Source organism: Mastomys coucha, unplaced genomic scaffold (assembly GCF_008632895.1).
Source record: "Mastomys coucha isolate ucsf_1 unplaced genomic scaffold, UCSF_Mcou_1 pScaffold8, whole genome shotgun sequence".
Taxonomy (NCBI): Eukaryota; Metazoa; Chordata; class Mammalia; order Rodentia; family Muridae; genus Mastomys; species Mastomys coucha.
In genome coordinates, this window is record NW_022196914.1 from 173,382 (window position 1) to 191,531 (window position 18,150).

The following is an 18,150-nucleotide window of genomic DNA, read 5'->3' on the forward strand; positions in this document are numbered from 1 at the left end:
AATGTACAAGACAGTAGATTTTAAACTGTCAGTTCAAAAACATCTATAAAAAATGTATCCATTCATAGCTCTGCTGAACCACCTTACCACATATAAATATTTCAAAACATCATTAATACAATAATTAATAATTATTATATAATATGTGATTATATAATTAGTGTAATTACTATCAGACTATTTGAAAAGAATTATTTAATCTAGTTTACTGAGTGTAAGCATCAGAAGTCTTCACAGATTTTATTATCTAACATAAAACCACCATTTTTACTAGTATCACTATGGATCCTTTTGGGGTAAGTCTTCATATGTTGGAGGGCTATCAAATCATCATTATAGATATACATTTTCAAAAATTCTATATTCTGCCTGGAAGTTAACATTCATCCTTGGTGCAAACATTGTCAGATGTTCACTGGAAGAGTCAACTTTTTCTTGAGAAATCTTTGACAATTTAAATATGAATGGTTATCTACTAGTATGTGTGTTGTCCTTTGTATAAAATTTGTGCTTCATACAAAAGAGCTGCTAGTCTGGTTGCTGAATCACTTAAGTGTTTCGATCCTTCATTACCTTGGAATGTAAGTAAGTGCAGTGTGTACTCTCCATGTGCCCACAGAAGCTTACACAGCAATACACTCCAAGGCTGAGATTTAAGCAGAGGCTCCTAGAAAACAGCCCCAGCCTTTAATGGAAGCTTCACAATGTAACCGTAAACAATGGGATTGTTGCCTTGATTCATGCCAAGAGCCAGCAGTTTTCTTACCACTGTTTTTGTACTATGGCACAAACATGTTATTAGTGTGAAATTATTGTTGACCTCATATGTTCCCTTGAGATGGTCTCAAGAGTCCTCAGAGGTACATGCTTCTCAGGTGCCCTTGGGATCTTGTGCAAAGTAGTTGTTCCTTTACTTGGTTGGTGAATAAGTGTTTGATTATGACTCTGGTTTAGAAAGCCTTGTTTGAATTAACATCCAACCAGCCCCCTTTTGGTACCAAGTCATAAACCAGATATCTAAATTAGAATGATTCAGAAAACAGAACCTTGAACAGAAGAAGTAGCTGTTCAAGGGAGCCCAAGTTGTATTCTCTGCTAATGACAAAATTGGCCTCTTTTTTGGTGCTATACTGAATAGACAGGGCCTCGTGTCTCAAAATTTGGGGAGTGAACCCTGCCAGGGTGCTGGGTACAACCTCATACCTATCCAGAAGCTGCTTGGCTTGGCCAGGGATATGACTGTGGTTAGACTGATTTAGAATTAGTTATATTTGGAATGGCATGGTAATCCTATTTCCCTTCTTGTTGTGTGCCATGTAGAATTTATCTCAGTGCCGAGTTCCCATGCACTTGGCAGGGAAGTGAGAGGTTCTCGGGCCAGTTTGCTTTCTTCTCTCCTATGAAGCAGCCTCTCAGCTTGATTTTCTCGGAGGTATGTAAAAGAACATCTTTCTGAAACCTCTGTGGGGTATATTCCTTCTTTATGCCTCTCTTCTGGAAAGGCCCAAGAACAGATATTAATATAGGTCTTATAAGTAGCACCCATTCAAATCATGGGATGACATTTCCATAGCCTACTATTGACCTTGATCATGATCCTAGTGAAGTTCAGCCACATCGCTAAAGATAGAAAAGTGGTGAGTATGTGACCTTGCTCCATGGTTAAACTGAACACCAAAGATGACTAGCTAGGGATGGTTTTCTTCTCCCAATAGTCTTCCATATATCTACATGGAAGAGTCACATCATTAAGGTATTGACATTATATCCAGGCTTCCTCTAATAATGAGTTATAGGACACATAACTTGGGCATGTAGTACTAGGGGAAAAGAAAGTGTTATTACAAATAAGAAAGTGATTATTGAATTAGGAAGAAGAAAACTCAATGTATAGGATGGAGTGACGCTTACCACTTTCCATTTTGATTCATTTACTTCTTTGTACTGAATTTCATACTCCAGAATTATCCATCCCTTCAGAACATCTGCACTGGGTGGTGGCTGCCAACTCACTTGGATGTCTCCACGAATCCCAGTCAAACTAATGTTTAGTAAAGTCCAGTTGAGGCCAATGGGTGGATCAGGTTGCACTGTGAATTCAATGGAGAATCAATTAGTCCCCAGAGAAACACTCTTGAGAGTGATAGACTGCTTCCTTCAGAGACCAAATCACTTCATTCATTTCAACCACACTCCTAATTCTTCCAACAATCCACATCACTAGAGCTCTACTTTATAACAGAGTAACATTTTTATATAAGAATGATGTTCATTTAAAAATATTTATAAAAGCTCTTGCAATTCCTTTTTAAGTCTCAAAACAGAAATTTATTGGAAGAGTTGTTATGCTACATATTTATTTTAGCTCTGATAGCATTCATATTTCAGGGTTTTGGCACCCATACGTACACACAAACAAAAACAAATAAACAAACACAAACAAAAATCAAAAATTGAAGAAATAGAGAATCAGAAAGACTTCACTTTTTAAATATGGCTCATTCCAGGAAGCAGAGGATTTTTCCTTCCAAACTGTGTGTGATCTGAGGAAGGACCTTGCCTTTTGCATCTCTGTGTTGCTACAGTTCAGTCCCCTGAGCCCTCTCCACTTGTTTTCTAGTTTTGCTGTCTTCCTACCTATCCTACGTTGTTTCTTAGTCATCAGAAATAAAGCATTATGCTCCTATCTTGAGTTAGTGATAATTCAGTGTTTTCTCTCTTTGCTTAACTGTTAAATGAGCAATTTGAAATTGCATTTTGCTCAGTTTCTGTTAGGAATCTTCTATTATATTCTTAAATATATCTCTGTATTCTTATGAGGACCATAAAGACTAGAGTTTAAGATAAGTATAGATTCCAAAGCTAGTATTTATATCTAAAACTTGCCATGTCTCAAGCAAAGTGTTGCTAGATAGGGCTTATTATCAAGCCTTTTAAAACTACTTGGAGATACAGCATTAAAACTTAATTTATTTCTTAACATATGCACATAGCTACTTAGAAAGTTTGGATCCATAGAATTAACCAGAGGGAAGCCTACAAATACATGTTATAAGGAGCTGTTTTGTAGACAAAGAGAGAAACTTTTGCATTGACCCAGAGTGGACACAGACCTATAATGGAAGGGTATGATATGGCCACTGTCACATAAACCTTTTTTTTTTTTTTTGAAATAAGATTTTTCCTCATTTAAAAATATTAATTACATATATAGAAGAATACATTTTAGAAATTAAATTGGAAGGATATTCAAGCTACATAGTCCTATACAACCACAGTATTACTTTGTCCTATATTTGTTAGGAACTGAGGAATAACCACATGCTTAACTTTTTAAGTGACTTGTTTTAAATGTGTATTTGCATTTCAACTAATTTTTTAAAGTTAGCATAAAAAGTAGGGCATTCATCATAATATTTTCACATATATGTATTAATTTACATTGTTTTTAATTCATCTCACTCCTTCATTGGATTCCTTCACTTCCTAGAGTCTTCCACTTGTTAGTCCCCTCTCACCATGAACATAGTCTCTACTTCTGCTTTCATGTTTCACTGTCTTTTCTTTGTCCTCCTCCCACAAGATACTCTCCTTCTTTTATGATTTTTTTCTAATTCCATGAACATGTCTTTCCTCATACTTTTAAGTTTATTTTTTTATTTTATGTGTATGAGTATTTATCTGCATGTACACATATACCACATGAATGAATGCCTGCAGAGGCCAGAAGAGGGCATTGGAACCTCCTAAAGTGGAGTTATACAGTAGAAAATATTCTCAATAGCTGGCCTACCTTTCCATCCACATCTATCTATCTATATACATGTGTACATGTATATATAATATTTTTGAGAAAGGATTTCATTATGTAGCCTCAAATTGATGATGCTCCTGATTCAGCCTCCACAGTGCTGGGACACAGGTATTCTCTCATACTTGGGGCTTTAAAAAATATTTCTGATGGAAAATTTTCTGAAATTCATCACTCATGTTTATTCATAGAAATTTCCATTTTCACTATAAACAGATGTGATACACAGTGTTTACAGGAGAAGGCTCAGACCTTCTATTAGAAACATATAGCAGCCTGCTCCTCACTCCTTCACACATTTATGTGCCTTTGAAGTGGAAATTTCTGGGTTTTTTTGGAGACTCAGTTGTGTCATGTGATATTTCTCTGGAAACTGTCTTATGAGAAGATGTTTTTACTGAAGGTGACACATGGGAGGATGTTTTGCTGAGAACAAACATATGGTGATTTTCTGGAAGCATCCTGGAAAAAGAGCATGCAATATTTTCCTAGAGTGGATGCTTGAAAGAATATGTGATGTTTGGAAGAGGTATAAATATAACCCAACAGACAGTGGACAGCACTGTGTGGTATTGGTTCTCCTTGCCACTCTTTGCGGGTCATCGTTTGTCATGACTTCATAGAGAAAAATGCACCAAAGTACTTTTGGTGGTGTTCTGGTGGCTTCTAATTGCTACCATAGGTCAAAACTTGGGCTGATTGACAAAGCCTGGAGGTTTCTTCTGGATCAGACTGCCATTGTTGACTCATGAATGGTGTTTGTGAGTGGATTGAGCTACTGCTGCTGATTCCTGTGAACTGACAATGCAAATTAGATTCACTCCAAAAAGCTATTTCTAAACAGGCCCACATTCTCCTTTGTTCTATTAGCCTTTCATTTCCACTACTTCTGGTGGGTGGTGGGCTAAGAAAGGGGTTAAAGCATTTAAGTACACTTATTAAAGTATGTTTTGAAAATTATAAGCCTATATACCTTAGCTGACAATTCCTCTTAAATATTTAAGAGTACTTGAAACTTAATATTTGCAGAAAAGGTTTCTGGTCTTCCTGCCAACACCTAGCTGCTCCTCTTTCATCTTTCATCTCTCTCAGTGGTGACCTTACCCTTCCAATTACTTAGGATAAAAACTGTGAACTCTTATCTTTTTTGTCAGGACCACATATTCTGTCAACTTCTCTATGAAAATAGAATTATCCCTTTTCACTTGTGTTAGCTCCTTTCCTGTTCTCTTCCTCAGATCTTTGTCCCCTTTCTTCCAGTCTTAATCTCCACATAACCCACAGACACAGCATCCTCTTACCTTTTAAGTTAGACCATCCCAGCATTTCTATCTCACTCCAAGGGGAAGCCATTAGAAGAGCAGGAAAATGACTCTCTCAAATCTTGCCTCTCCCACTCCTCTCCTTCCCCAGTCTGTGGCAACTCCTCTGCTGCCTGCTGCTTCCTTCATGCAGAAGGCATGCTTACATTTCAGAGTGCTCACCCTGTGCCTTCCTGCTAAAATGCTTTTCTCTCAGAAACTAACCAGAGTGCTCTTTCCTCAGCTGTACCTATCACCAGGGAAACCAATCCAGATGACCCTACTTAACGCTGCAGCCTCCCCACACCCTGGTGCTCTTGCCCTGTATTTCTCTGTGGCATTGACCCTTTCCACCCTCTCTGGGATTTAGTACTACTAGGTAGATATTTTCTTTTTCAGCACATAAAAAAAAAATGCCTGGCCCAAGGTAAGGACATATTTGTTGAATGAACTGAATAAGTGGCACACATCGAACTATTCTATTGTTTCATCTAAATCCAAGGAACAGCCCTGTGAAGGACAGTACACGCACAATGCATGAGTAAACTATGGGTTCAGAACACTGATATCTTTTCTCAGAACATACCAGGGTCACCATAGACTGACTTTTCACCTAGTTCCTCTTCCCTCCTCTGTGTTACTATTGGGACCCTTTTAGTCATTTTTCATGTGACTATCAAAGTCTTCTGATAGCTTTGCCTCTAGTTTGTCCCTACTTCAATCTATCAACACAAATGGCCAAATCAATTTCTTTATGATACTAACAACAGTCTGTTGCTGCCCAAGAAGCAACACTTGTCTTTGAGAAGCAACTGTTCATGTGAGAAAAGAATGGGATCTTGTGGATTGATTTTTAAAATACTCCAGTCAGCTACTGAAAATCCTGTGTTGCTTTCTTTCCCTTTGTTGTTTATACAATTATACCGTAAGCACAGACATCCCAGTTATGCTTACTGGTTTCAGTTACTCTTTATGTCCACAAGATGGGAAAGAACTCATCCGCATGAATTTCTGACTCGTTTTCTTGAGCTGATTTTCATCAATGTTTGTTTGAGGTCATATAAACACAATTTTGACCTAATGGTGGCTGTTTGGTAAATTTTGTTTTGTGGCTATGGTTGCTTTGTTTTGTGATCAAGAAAATCTAGGATATTATTCTATTGTCTGGCCTGTTTATATATATGTGCACCATGGGCACACCTGATACCACAGAGGTTCGAAGGTTCCTGAAACTACCTATAGGTGGTTGCGAATCACCACATGGATGTCAGGTCCTCTAGAAGAGCAGCGAGTGCTCTTAACTTTGGAGCCATCTCTCAGTCCCTGATTCATTTCTTCATAGCATCTACTACCAGGTATATACTTTTTAAACTTAAAAATTTATGTATTTTATTTGTCTGCATGCATGTCTATGCATTATGTATTTTGTGTTTGGAGCCAGAAAAAGGTATCAGATCCCCCTAGATTCAAGATGGTTGTTAGCTGCTATGTAGGTGGTGGGAAACAATCCTGGGTCCTTTGGAGAGTAGCCAATGCTCTTAGGTACCCAGCATCTCTCTAGTTCCATTGCCAGGCTTCTTTAAGCTGGAATCAAGTTAACTATCTTTTTAGACTCTATTCTTTTAGATTCCTGTGAGACAGACTCCATATACCTAAAACTACAAAGTCTTTCTACTTGATTGTACTTGGAAATTGGGGCTTCCTAAATATTTAGTTTAAAACTCTGTCATATGAAGCAAACCATGGCTTACCTATTTCATCAACACTAAAACACTTTTGGTCCAACAAATCACCATTTACAGTTAGCTTGATGCAGTACGGTATCCAGATGGAGGTATATGATGAATTGAAGTAACAGCTGTTTTTTCCAGCAGAGACATAATCAGGGCATTCTTTCCATTCCTGGGTCCATTCATGAGCAATTCTGAAATGTAGGGTAAAAAAAAAAGAAGATTAATCATTCCCCCAAATACACCATAGCTTTAGTCAAAATAAGGTATGTCAAAGCCAGATTCTGTAAGATTGTATAAGATACACAAGTATCTTACAACATAAAAATGTAACATTTCAGGAGTACCATTTCTTAGAAATATCCCATCTATAGACAGTGTTACTAGAATCTGAAGATTGTCAGGAGCCCATATGGTACTTTTGCCTAAAATAAAAACATCTGCTTATTGAGTGTCTATGCTGTGAGTTCTCAGCTGGTGGACCCAATGATTCCTCAGTGACTCAATCACTGGATTAATCATTGATGGAATCATAATTTGATGGCATTATTGGGAGTGGTAGAAAACAGAAGGTAGGCTGGCTGGAGGAAGCAGGGCACTGAGGGTGTGTGACTTTGGATAGTGTTATCTCCTTCCAAGCCCCTCCCCCTGACTGGCTCTCTTCTTCCTTGACAGTATAAACTGAGTAGCCAGAGATGTACATGCTACTGCCACCACTATTTTCTGCCTTCCATAGGCCCATAGCAGCATATTCAAGCTACTGTGGACTGAGCCCTCTATGACGTGGAATAAAGTAAACCCCTCCTCTTTTAAATTGTTTCTCTCATGTGCTTGCCACAGTGACTTGATGATTGATAAACACAGGTTGGATAACTCGTTCTCTCTGTTTTATTTACTAGCCTCTTTCTGTTGAGAAGAGGGTTTACTGGTGAAGAGGATGCAAAGCCATGGTACCTTTGGCTAAGAAAGAAGGTTAAAGTAAGGGGCCTGCAAGATGCTTCAGTCAGTAAAGTGCATGCTGTGCAAACACAGTGACCTGAATTTGATGCCAAGAACCCATGAAAATGCTTTGTGAGAGGCACATGGAACCTCAGTGCTAGGGAGGTAGACAGAAGCATCCTTCCAGCTTGCTTGTCTAGCTAGTCTAGCCAATTGGGCAAGGCGCCAGGTTCAGTGAGAGACTCTATCTTAAAAATGAAGAGGTGGCAAGCAATGAAAAAAGACAACTGACATCAACCTTAGCCTTCTACATTACACACATATAGACATATATCTGTGCACAAGCGTGTGCAGGCTCAGGTGCTGGCAAGCTAGATGTGGATGTTCGAGAGTGTCACACTGTCAGGAGGTGCTGGCAGCAGTGGACAATAAAAACACAGGCTGAGGGGGAAGGCAGGGCCTGAAAGGAAGGAATGAAGAACCCTGGAGTCAGCCGAATTAACATTTCCTTCTTAACAGCTGTTTCTTAGGCTAGTTATTTGGTACTAGGAACTTATCTAGAATCAGGGGCCATTGAGACAGCTGCTCATCAGCTGTTTGAATACACTTGGGATTAAAACAGGAGAGAATTCAGAATCAGAGACAGTGAACTGTTGCTTAAATTCCGGCTGAGATTCTTAAAAGCTTCTTGGGTGGAAAGAAGACAGGGAAAAGTAATTACAGGGAAAGTAAGTGGAGAAAAGCAAAGGGAACGATAAAGTATGCTTGTGCATGTGCATCGTGCACAGTGGTGTGACAGTGAACTGTCAGAGACAGTGACATTCAAACTGAGTGTAAATTAAAAATTTCTACCAAAATTGTCCAGAACATTGGGCACTCAACAATAACAGATAAGATATCAAATGCACTTTATGTGATTAATTGTGTCAGTTTTAATGAGTAAGTTTTAGGGTGGTGCAGCAATCCAGGGCAGCTGGTGGTCAGCAGGTCTTTGTCTATTATAAGGAGCCATATAGCTCTGCTGTACTTCACAGTTTCTGTGAGGTTTGCTGACATTTCTCAATGTAAGTAGCCCTGTTCCTGGAGCTTGTGTGTAAAACCCTGGTTAGGATTTCTAAATCCTTTAGTTCCACAGGACATAGTACTTATAAGAGTTAATCTGAATGTGAAGCATAGTAGATCAGGAATAGCCAGTTTAAAACACAACTCCTAATCTCAGGATCTCTCTCTCTGTCTCTCTCTCTCTCTCTCTCTCTCTCTCATTCTCTCTCTGTCCCTCTCCCCCTCTTTCATGGTTGTTGAGACATGATTTCAAAACAGCTGTGTAGTCCTAGGTATTTGGAAACCTGCTTTGTAGACCAGGCTGGCCTTGAACTCAGAGATCCACTTACTTCTGCCTTCTAAGTGCTGGGACTAAACGCTGCCACCATACCTGGCTAAAATGGAGCTCTTAGTTAGTAAATCTCAGGCAAAAACCAAATAACCTCATGAAAAATGAAGTTACTTGTCTTTCCTCTGTTCTCTACAAGACATAAGATGATCTAAGGAAGCTACTTTTCTTTGCCTCAAATGAAGTTTTTTTTGATTTGCCACAGACTACCTTGTGACAGAAGTAAGGACTGTAAGAGATTTCATTAAAAATAGAGAGTGAAAACAGTATTTCTCTCTAAAGGTTTGAATTGGAGTAAAAATAAAGAACAGAGAAGTCATAAAAATAAAACCAGATTCCAGGTCCACAAACACTAAATAATTCCAACTAAGGGATGCCAACTGTTAACTACCATGACTGGCTCCTTCCATCAAGAGCTGCTGGGTTATTTGGAGTCCCTTGAACCCACAGGGCATACATACATCCCACCTCTGTCTGGCATAAACTTCAGGGACAGACATAGCTAACCAACCTTCTCTAACAAAAAGGAGACAGATTAATCATCATCCTACATCTCAGGCAGTTGGGTCTCAAATGATGAAGTCTGATGATACCCCCTCCCCCTTTTTGTTAAAATAAATGGCAAAAAGAGTGAAATGAAAGGCTGATGTTGACAGGCTTCAGCTCACTCCCAGGAAGCCTTCCCAAAGCTCTGCCATATTTAGCAGTGCCTCTTTCTGTCATGGCTCTGCTTCGCATTTAAGCCCAGTTGCCTTCAAGAACAGAGGCTGGATTTGGCAGGATCTCAATCACAGGGCTTTAGAGACTGCTCTGAATCAGCTACTTTCTTAAGCTGGGCCATCTCCTCTGCCAGCTTACCTGGCTAGGATTGGGTCCAAGCAGAACACATGCAGGCCTGTGCCCTTCTGCCGTGTTGACAGCACAACGTGCTGAGATTCATGTATGCTTTGGATTCCAAGAACAGCCTAGTCACACTACCACATCTTCTGGTTCTTTCTGCCTCCACCGACTGAAAGTGTTGAATTAAAGTGTGCTGTAGTGTTGTGGGTGAGGGATGAGAGGCATGATTCTATAGTTTTAGGGGTTGCCTAGGAACAAACTCTCAGAAACCATAGCAAAATTTGCAAGTACCCTCTGTGCCTTTGTCTCTGGGTAAGTGGGCGCTGAGAGTCCATGTATCAGTACAGAGCCATTCTGATAGACTAACCCTTTATTTTACACTTGATTCCCAGACAAACAGGGCTGAGGGCTTTTGTGGGTTTGGCTAGAATATTCAAAGTATTTATGTTTTTTTTTGTAGAGAAAACACAAGATCCTGATTTGGGGAGTTTGGTTTGGCACTTGGTCATGAGTTTGTTTGTATTCATGGTATTTAGGGAGGTGGGAATATTTTTCTCCTGAGATTCTAGGTTCCACTAGGGCTAAAACAGGATGTTCTTTTGCATATGTCTGAGATTTTCTTTTCCCCTGGTCACACTTGCAGCAGATTTCTTGTTAGTTCCCAGGGAGAGTACAGACAGGGGATGCTGGGAAGATTGGGGTGTGAGGAGGAGGCCTGCAGACAGTCACTGAGGCTCTGATGGAGGAAAGTAAGACAAGGATATGTGTGAGGGCTTCCTGGTTCTGAATTCATCCTTTGGCTCACAGCTAGGATTGGTGACTGACAGGAGGGTAGAAAAATCATTTTCCTGGAGTGGAACTGATTCAAAATGTTATCCCATTGCTACTTGGATTGGTTTGGTCAGTGGTGCCTGTATGAAAAAAATTCTCATTTGTTTTGATGACTCTAAGTTGTCTGAGCTACTGAAGCAAGTTGTAAAGATGGCATCTAGTGAGTTTCTGTATCTTTTCCTATTAGAAATGACAGAATCAATTCATACATGCTCAAAGGTGTTCCCGAACACTTTAGCTTCACATCTGAGTGTCTGCCTGCCTGCCTGCCTTTACTTTATCAGCCCATACTTCTTTACAGTATCAACCTCAAGATAAATAAGTGGTGTGGTTGGTGCCAACCTACCTCATCTCATCTTTGGCAGGGGTATATCTGTGATGCCTTTTATAACTAAAGGTGCATAGGGTGAGTCTTTGTTGTTCACTTAAAGTTTTTGTTGTCTGTAAATACTCAGGTAGGCATTAAAAAGTCCTTATAGCCTACTAATAACTATAAGCAATAAGGAATTAGTTTTTATACCTTAGGAATCTGGGTTCTACATCATTATTGTTTTAAATTATTATATACTAAGAAAATCCTGCTTATTGATTGGTTGACTGATGATTGATTAGCTGTGTACTCACTATGCAGAATGCACTGTGTCAGGAATTCTTCCATCTAACAAAAATCCTCCTAAGAAGCTGCGAGCTAAGTCTATTATACGACTCCTAGACACAAGGAGGCTTAGTTTAACTGATTTGCTGACCATTTCTTGATGAGCAAGGACTGAAGACAGGACATACTGAAGGATGCTAGCTCCCACTAGCTGCCCCGCCCCCATTTTCCTTCCCTTCCCTATCATCTGTGGAATGGAACACATCATTCTCAGATCCTTGGATGAGAGTCTAAGACAAAGGGTCCTCACTAACCTTGCAGCTTGTCCTCGGCCTTCCCTGGAGGTTTATGGAGGAAAGAAAGATAAGAAAGAATTTAACTGTAACATTTAAAACAGTGAAGTTTTGTGGTATAGCACAGTAGAGTAATTATAGTTGACAATGATTAATTATATATTTCAAAATATCTAGTAGAGAAGATTTTTGATGACCCTGGCACAAAAAAAAATTATAAATGCCTCAAATGATAGATACACCAATTGTCCTGGTTTGAGAATTACACATCATATAGATGTATTAAAATATCACAGAGTATCCCATAAATTATGCTAATGCTGTGTGGTAACAGAGGGAGGAGAGGAAAGAAAGACATGGTCAGTGAATGAAACTCAATGATTGGTTGATGACCACGTTTCCAGATGTTTGTTTTCCTCATCAAGTGTCATTCCAGATGACATGGATAAAAACAAAAGAGCAAGTTCCCTCATTTTTTACTACAATTAATTAATTTAATACAACAGCCTATTCTTATAGAGAAACCAAGTAATGGAGGCTTTGCGTTTTTCAAAACACAAAGGAAGATTCAGTGGTCTTCGCTGGCCTACAAGCATTGGCACAGTCTCTGAGTAGTCCACTGACTCTTTCACATGTAACTGTCCTGAGTTTCAGCTTCGTATCAGCTGTACAGGCTTTTCTGATTCTCAAACATGCCAACATGTGCACCAGGATATTACACCTGCAATTTTCTTTGCCTCTGCAGCCTTTCCCTCACATATGTACACAATTTTTCCCACTTCATTTCTTTTCCTCAATTTAACACACTATGTTAGAGAGGTCCCTAAGACCTCCTCGGTTCAAATATTACGCAAGCCTCTGCATACTCATATGCACACAGGCGTGCCCACATGCTCTCACTTAGGATTTGAATCTCTCCACATGATCTGCACTGACAAATCAGTGGAGGAAAGAGTCAGAGGGGCATGAAGCCTTCACCTTCTAGCATAGTATAGCTGAATGGATCCTGGGACCTTTAAATCTTGATTATCTCCTTCTGTCCAGTAGCATGAAAATGTCTCCAGTTCAGGGGAACGACACTTGGTGAATCGAGGCTTTCCAGAAGAACCTGCAGAGTAAGGAGAAAAGGCAGACATGGAATGAGGAGGGTCATGTGACATTCCCATGAAACATAACTGTGTGTAAAGCAGGAACTATGGAGATAAAGCCAGTCTCTCTGGAAGGTGATGCTAACATCTGGAAAGGTTGTTTTCCTGGCTCGCCTTCTCAGCATCTATTCCTTGCTATTGTCAGTCATCAATTCTGAAGCCAAACCGTTGTGGCTTCATTTCCTGCATTATTCCTTAGGGCCTGTTTAAGATCCAGAGCTAGTGAAAGGGATATGGAGGTGGGTAGTTCTTTTGGAAGGCATGCTAGGACTAGAGTCTGATAACAGGAGGAGAGCAGAAAGGTCCTAAGGAATGATGCTTAAGCCTAAAGGTAGTATTGTTTAGCATCCACTTATAGCATCCCAGAAAAGAATGTTGCAATTCACAAGAGAGTTCAACCTTTGTCCCCCAGATTAATTTCCACTTGTACAAATGAGTGTTGGAACTGAAGAGGTTCAACACTCTGAAGAAATTTTAGCATTAGCACTGCTTGTACTCAAAGATCTTGGAAGAGCATTGGTAGTCATTTGCATTTCTTCTTTGGAGACTTTGTGTGTGTGTGAGTGTGTGTGTGTGTGTGTGTGTATGCATATCTGTGTGTTTGTGTATACATATGTGTGTCTATACACGAGAGTATCTATGTCTGTGTGTGTTTGTGTAGGCCAGAGATTGACTATACTGGCTGGTTTTGTGTGTCAACTTTACACAAGCTGGAGTTATAACAGAGAAAGGAGCCTCCCTTGAGGAAATGCCAGCTGTAAGGCATTTTCTCAATTAGCGAACAAGGAGGGGTACCCATTGTGAGAAGTGCCATCTCTGGGCTGGTAGTCTTGGGTTCTATAAGAAAGCAAGTTGAACAAGCCAGGGGAAGCAAGCCAGTAAGTAGCAGCTCTCCATGACTTCTGCATCAGCTCCTGCTTCCTGACCTACTTGGGTTCCAGTTCTGGCTTTCCTTGAAATGATGAACAGCAATGTGGAAGTGTAAGCTGAATAAACCTTTTTCTCCCCAACTTGCTTCTTGGTCATGATGTTTGTGCAGGAATAGAAACCTTGACTGAGACAAATTGGTACCAGCATAGTGGATATTCCTGTGACAACTTGACCATGTTTTGGGGAAGACTGTGGAAGGACTTTGAAACTTTGGGCTAGAAGAGCCATTGGGTTTTAAGACCTCTATGGGATGTTCTGTAGGAACTTGGAATTAGATAGAAAGTGATGTTGGTTACACAAAGTTCAGCTTGAGGCAACCCCTCTGCAGGTATTGATATTCTACTGAAGTTTGCTAAATGCTTCAAAAGCTGGTGAATTCTATTTGCTTACTTCTCATGTGATGTTTTCAAGAAAAATTGGAGACTTGTAAATAAGTTTTATGTTATCATCCAATTCTTAGTTCCATTTTGTTGTTTAAAGACTCATACATTCCCAAATTTGACTAATATTTGTAACAAAGTAAGTAATTGTGTTGAATCTGAATTATTTCTTATTTTAATACCAAAGTGCATAAATTATATAGTCCAAATTCCCTGTGTGAATATAGCAAGTATGTCCACAACTTGACAACTGTGGCATTTACTTTGATTGTAAATTTTTTTTTTTTTTTTTTTGGTTTTTCGAGACAGGGTTTCTCTGTGTTGCCCTGGCTGTCCTGGAACTCACTCTGTAGACCAGGCTGGCCTCGAACTCAGAAATCCGCCTGCCTCTGCCTCCCAAGTGCTGGGATTAAAGGCGTGCGCCACCACCGCCCGGCTGATTGTAAAATTTAACAGTTTCCTGTTTATGGCACCTGATGTGTTTCTATGACATCTTACCATCTGATTTTAAAGTTATTTTGTCAAAACATCAAATAAAAATACAATTTTTTTAAAAAAAAAAACTAAAATATATAAGGCAAGAAGTTATAAAGTTCACTAACTATAAAGTAACCTGAAGTTCCTTGATATCTTCTATTGAATAGTCACTTTTGCAATTCTAAAGCCATTTCTATTAATTTGGGCCTCCATTGTTCTGGGAACAGAGTTTTATAATTCACTGCACAAAAAACACTGCTCGATCCCTTGGCCATATGAAAAGCTCCTCAGTGGGACTTAACTGAAGCAATTCTATATGGAGCTGTTAGGTCCTTTGAAATTTAAATTCCTGGTAAGAAATCCACAGACAGAAATAAAACTTACATGTCTGAATTTATTGACGAATTAAGTAAATATTGATGCTTATGTTCCATCCTTTAAAATTCTATTTAGTTGGTAATTTATGGGTCAACTATTTGTTTGTGTATTGGACTTTTAAATGTTTCCCAGTGGTTTTCATAAGTAGCCTTTGACAGTTAATTTAGGAATCACTAGGTCATATCATAATTTCCTTCCTGAGAGTCAGCAGGCATTTCTATTTGCTACCATTCATTGGAGGGTCTTGTCTGGATTTCACAAGTTCTTAGCTAGTGATGGCAGGAATGTTACAATGCAAGCCTGAAAGTATAGAATGCCTTTGCCAAAATCAAGTTGATGTCACTGAAAACTTAGAATCTGAAGTTAGAGGGAGCCTATTGCTAGAGGAAGGTAGTGGGCAAATGAGTCCTGACTCTTTGTTGTTTTGTTGAGAACATTAATTCTGAATGACAATGATATAACATTTTATATATAACCTCATCTTTCTCTTTTAAAAAACTTATTGAAAATAGATTCTTCTCTCTACAATATATCTCCACTACAGATTTCCTTTCCTCAACTCCTTCTGGATCCCCCCCATCTTCCCTTTGCCTCAGATCCACTCCCCCTCCATTTTCTCTTCAGAAAAAAAGCAGTCCTCCAAGAGAGAAGAGTCAAAGAAGACAAAACAAGATAACAGAAAAGGGCAAAAGCCCTAATATCAAGGTTGGACAAAGCAAACCAATAGGGAGAAAAGAGTCCCAAGAGCAGGCAAAAGAGACAGAGATACAGTTCCAAATGCAATGAGTACACTTTTGTAATGAGCACATGTGATGTTAGTTTATGTCAGCACAATCTAATATCACCTGGAAAGAGTCTTGTTAAGGTCTGTCTAATTAGCTTGGTCTGTGGGCATGTCTGTGGGGGATTATCCTGATTATGCTAATTGAAGTGGGAAGACTTGTACACTGTGAGTGGCACCATCTCCTGGTTAGAACATGTAAGAGTGAAGGAAGACAGTAAGAAGAGCATGAGTATGTGTATACTGTCTGTCTGTTCTGCCCTTTTTACGGTTGTGACTGGCTGTTTCGAGTTCTTGAGGCTTTGTTTCCCTGTAATGCTTGACTGTGACTCCTATTTATGAGGTAAAATAAACCCTTTCTTTCCCAAGTTGCTACTGTTAGAGTATTTTATCACAGCAACAAAAAATTAAGTAACACAACACACTAAAAGTTTTTGGTTTTAGGGTTGGGTTCCATTCATTCATTTGTGCATTGGTCAACAATCACTGAGCAATCACTTTTGGGTTGCCAGTAGATTAATAATCGTTACTTCTTTAAGTAGTATATTTTAGCCCAAGGATTATGGTAAACCAGACAGAATATTTTACATAAAATAAAGAGGTTGGGTTCATCTCTGAGAAGGAAAAACCATGAGTTACTGTTTCTGCCCTGCATATATTCTCTTGTTATGTAGAATTACTATCACAATATTTTTGAGTTCTTATGTATAAAATATGTATATATATTTAAACCGGTTTATGTGTACAGCACACTTATATTGTATAAAAGAATGACCAACCTGGCAAATACAATGATACATATCATATACTTAGATGTGTCCTCTAAATCACAAGAAAGAAAATATTTCCCTTTAATCCTTAAAAATGTATTTCTAAGAACACAGTGAATTGCCATTCTCTTATGTGTTTACCACTAATATTATTCTTAAAATACTCAAGTATATACTGGTGCCACATGTAGCTAGGTGACACCTCATTGTCCTCAACCAAGAGTTATCAAATAAGGTTTTGTTTCCTTCCCATTAGACATTTGGCAATGAATGGAGACATTGTTGACCATCAAGTCTTAGTAAAGAGGTGATGCTGGCATCTATTAGAGATGTGAACAATGCACAGGACAGTGGGCATGGTAAGCAAAAGTCTGGACTAATGTCAGTCCTGCCTTGTTCCAAATAAGTTATAGCATAAGAGTATAGAATAGTTTTCTAAAATTTAAATATATGCACATAGAATGAAATAAACACACAATTATTCATAGCTTCAATCTCTCTTACTCTATAGCTTATCTAAACTTTGTTGTTGTCCAACAAAGAAAAATGTTTTGCATTTTCAAATCCATAGGATAGTTTGTCCATAGGATAGTTTGTGATAATTCATGTCAGATATTCAATATTTCTGTTAATTCAGAAGCATTTATGAAGCCTGGCTGACACTCTTAAGTTGTACTAAGAAACACAAAAATAACATTGTTTCTGAATTCTGCTTTTGAAGAGTTATTGGGCTGCAAAGCAAATAAAATAATGTATGCACATAGCTAAGAATAAAGGTAGTTAAAGGCAATGATTGCTTCAGGAACTCAGAAAAAGAAATGGTTACTAAGACCTAAAGGTCAGTGTATCTAAAGATAGAGGACGGTTTCAAAGAGGAGAAAGAATGGAGTAAACAGCTCTACCAAGTTTCCTGAGATGAAAAACAAACAGACGAAGTTTACTAACCAAACATCATCAGTAAGTGGTATGTTAGAGTTGGGTTTGTTTACCCACACATCTACCAAATTAAGGTCATTATTATAGCATGCTCTCTGCCCATCTGTCTCTGCATTTTAAGACCAAGACTTATAGGACTAGATTTCACTGTAGCAGAAGGTGTCATGCAAACCTGAAAATGATGATGGCAACTAGTATTCCTACCTAGCTGTGACACCCATGAACCACATCAATGACCAGTATAGGAAAATAACCCTAAAGGTGCAGTAGTGGCACACATAACTTGGTGCTAACCAACAGCTCTCTCTTGAATGTAAGACCCACTCAACAGGAGGGAAGCTATGTTTGCTACTGGAATTTTCAGTGCTAATGGAGTCATGGTTGTTAGAGGAGAATCTACAACCACTTCTTTACCAAACCTGCATAATCCCTAACAATAATCTATAAACATTTGTCCTTATTGTGTATTGTGTACACAGATAAATGTGGTCTTTACTCCTCATCAAGGAAGTGTCTATTTGTAACAGATCAAGACCACTTCAGAAAACTACAACCAATCAAAATACAATTGTAGAGTCCAGTCCTAATAAATACATCTACAAAATACCTCCAAACCTAAG

General features: G+C 38.9%; 1 protein-coding gene across 2 annotated transcripts in view; it reads right to left on the bottom strand.

Annotated features, from left to right (window-relative positions):
• The window catches only part of Ghr (growth hormone receptor), a 231,688-nt gene that overhangs the window by 14,603 nt on the left and 198,935 nt on the right, over window positions 1–18,150 (bottom strand). Inside the window, exons 4-7 of one of the 2 annotated variants that reach the window (XM_031360110.1) lie at window positions 12,709–12,838; window positions 11,752–11,775; window positions 6,864–7,036; window positions 1,912–2,090 (exon numbers count right to left, since the gene is read on the bottom strand). In XM_031360110.1, coding sequence (XP_031215970.1) covers window positions 1,912–2,090; window positions 6,864–7,036; window positions 11,752–11,775; window positions 12,709–12,838 — 506 coding nt within the window. The remainder of the gene's footprint in view (window positions 1–1,911; window positions 2,091–6,863; window positions 7,037–11,751; window positions 11,776–12,708; window positions 12,839–18,150) is intronic. The other variant, XM_031360111.1, reaches the window with a different exon arrangement.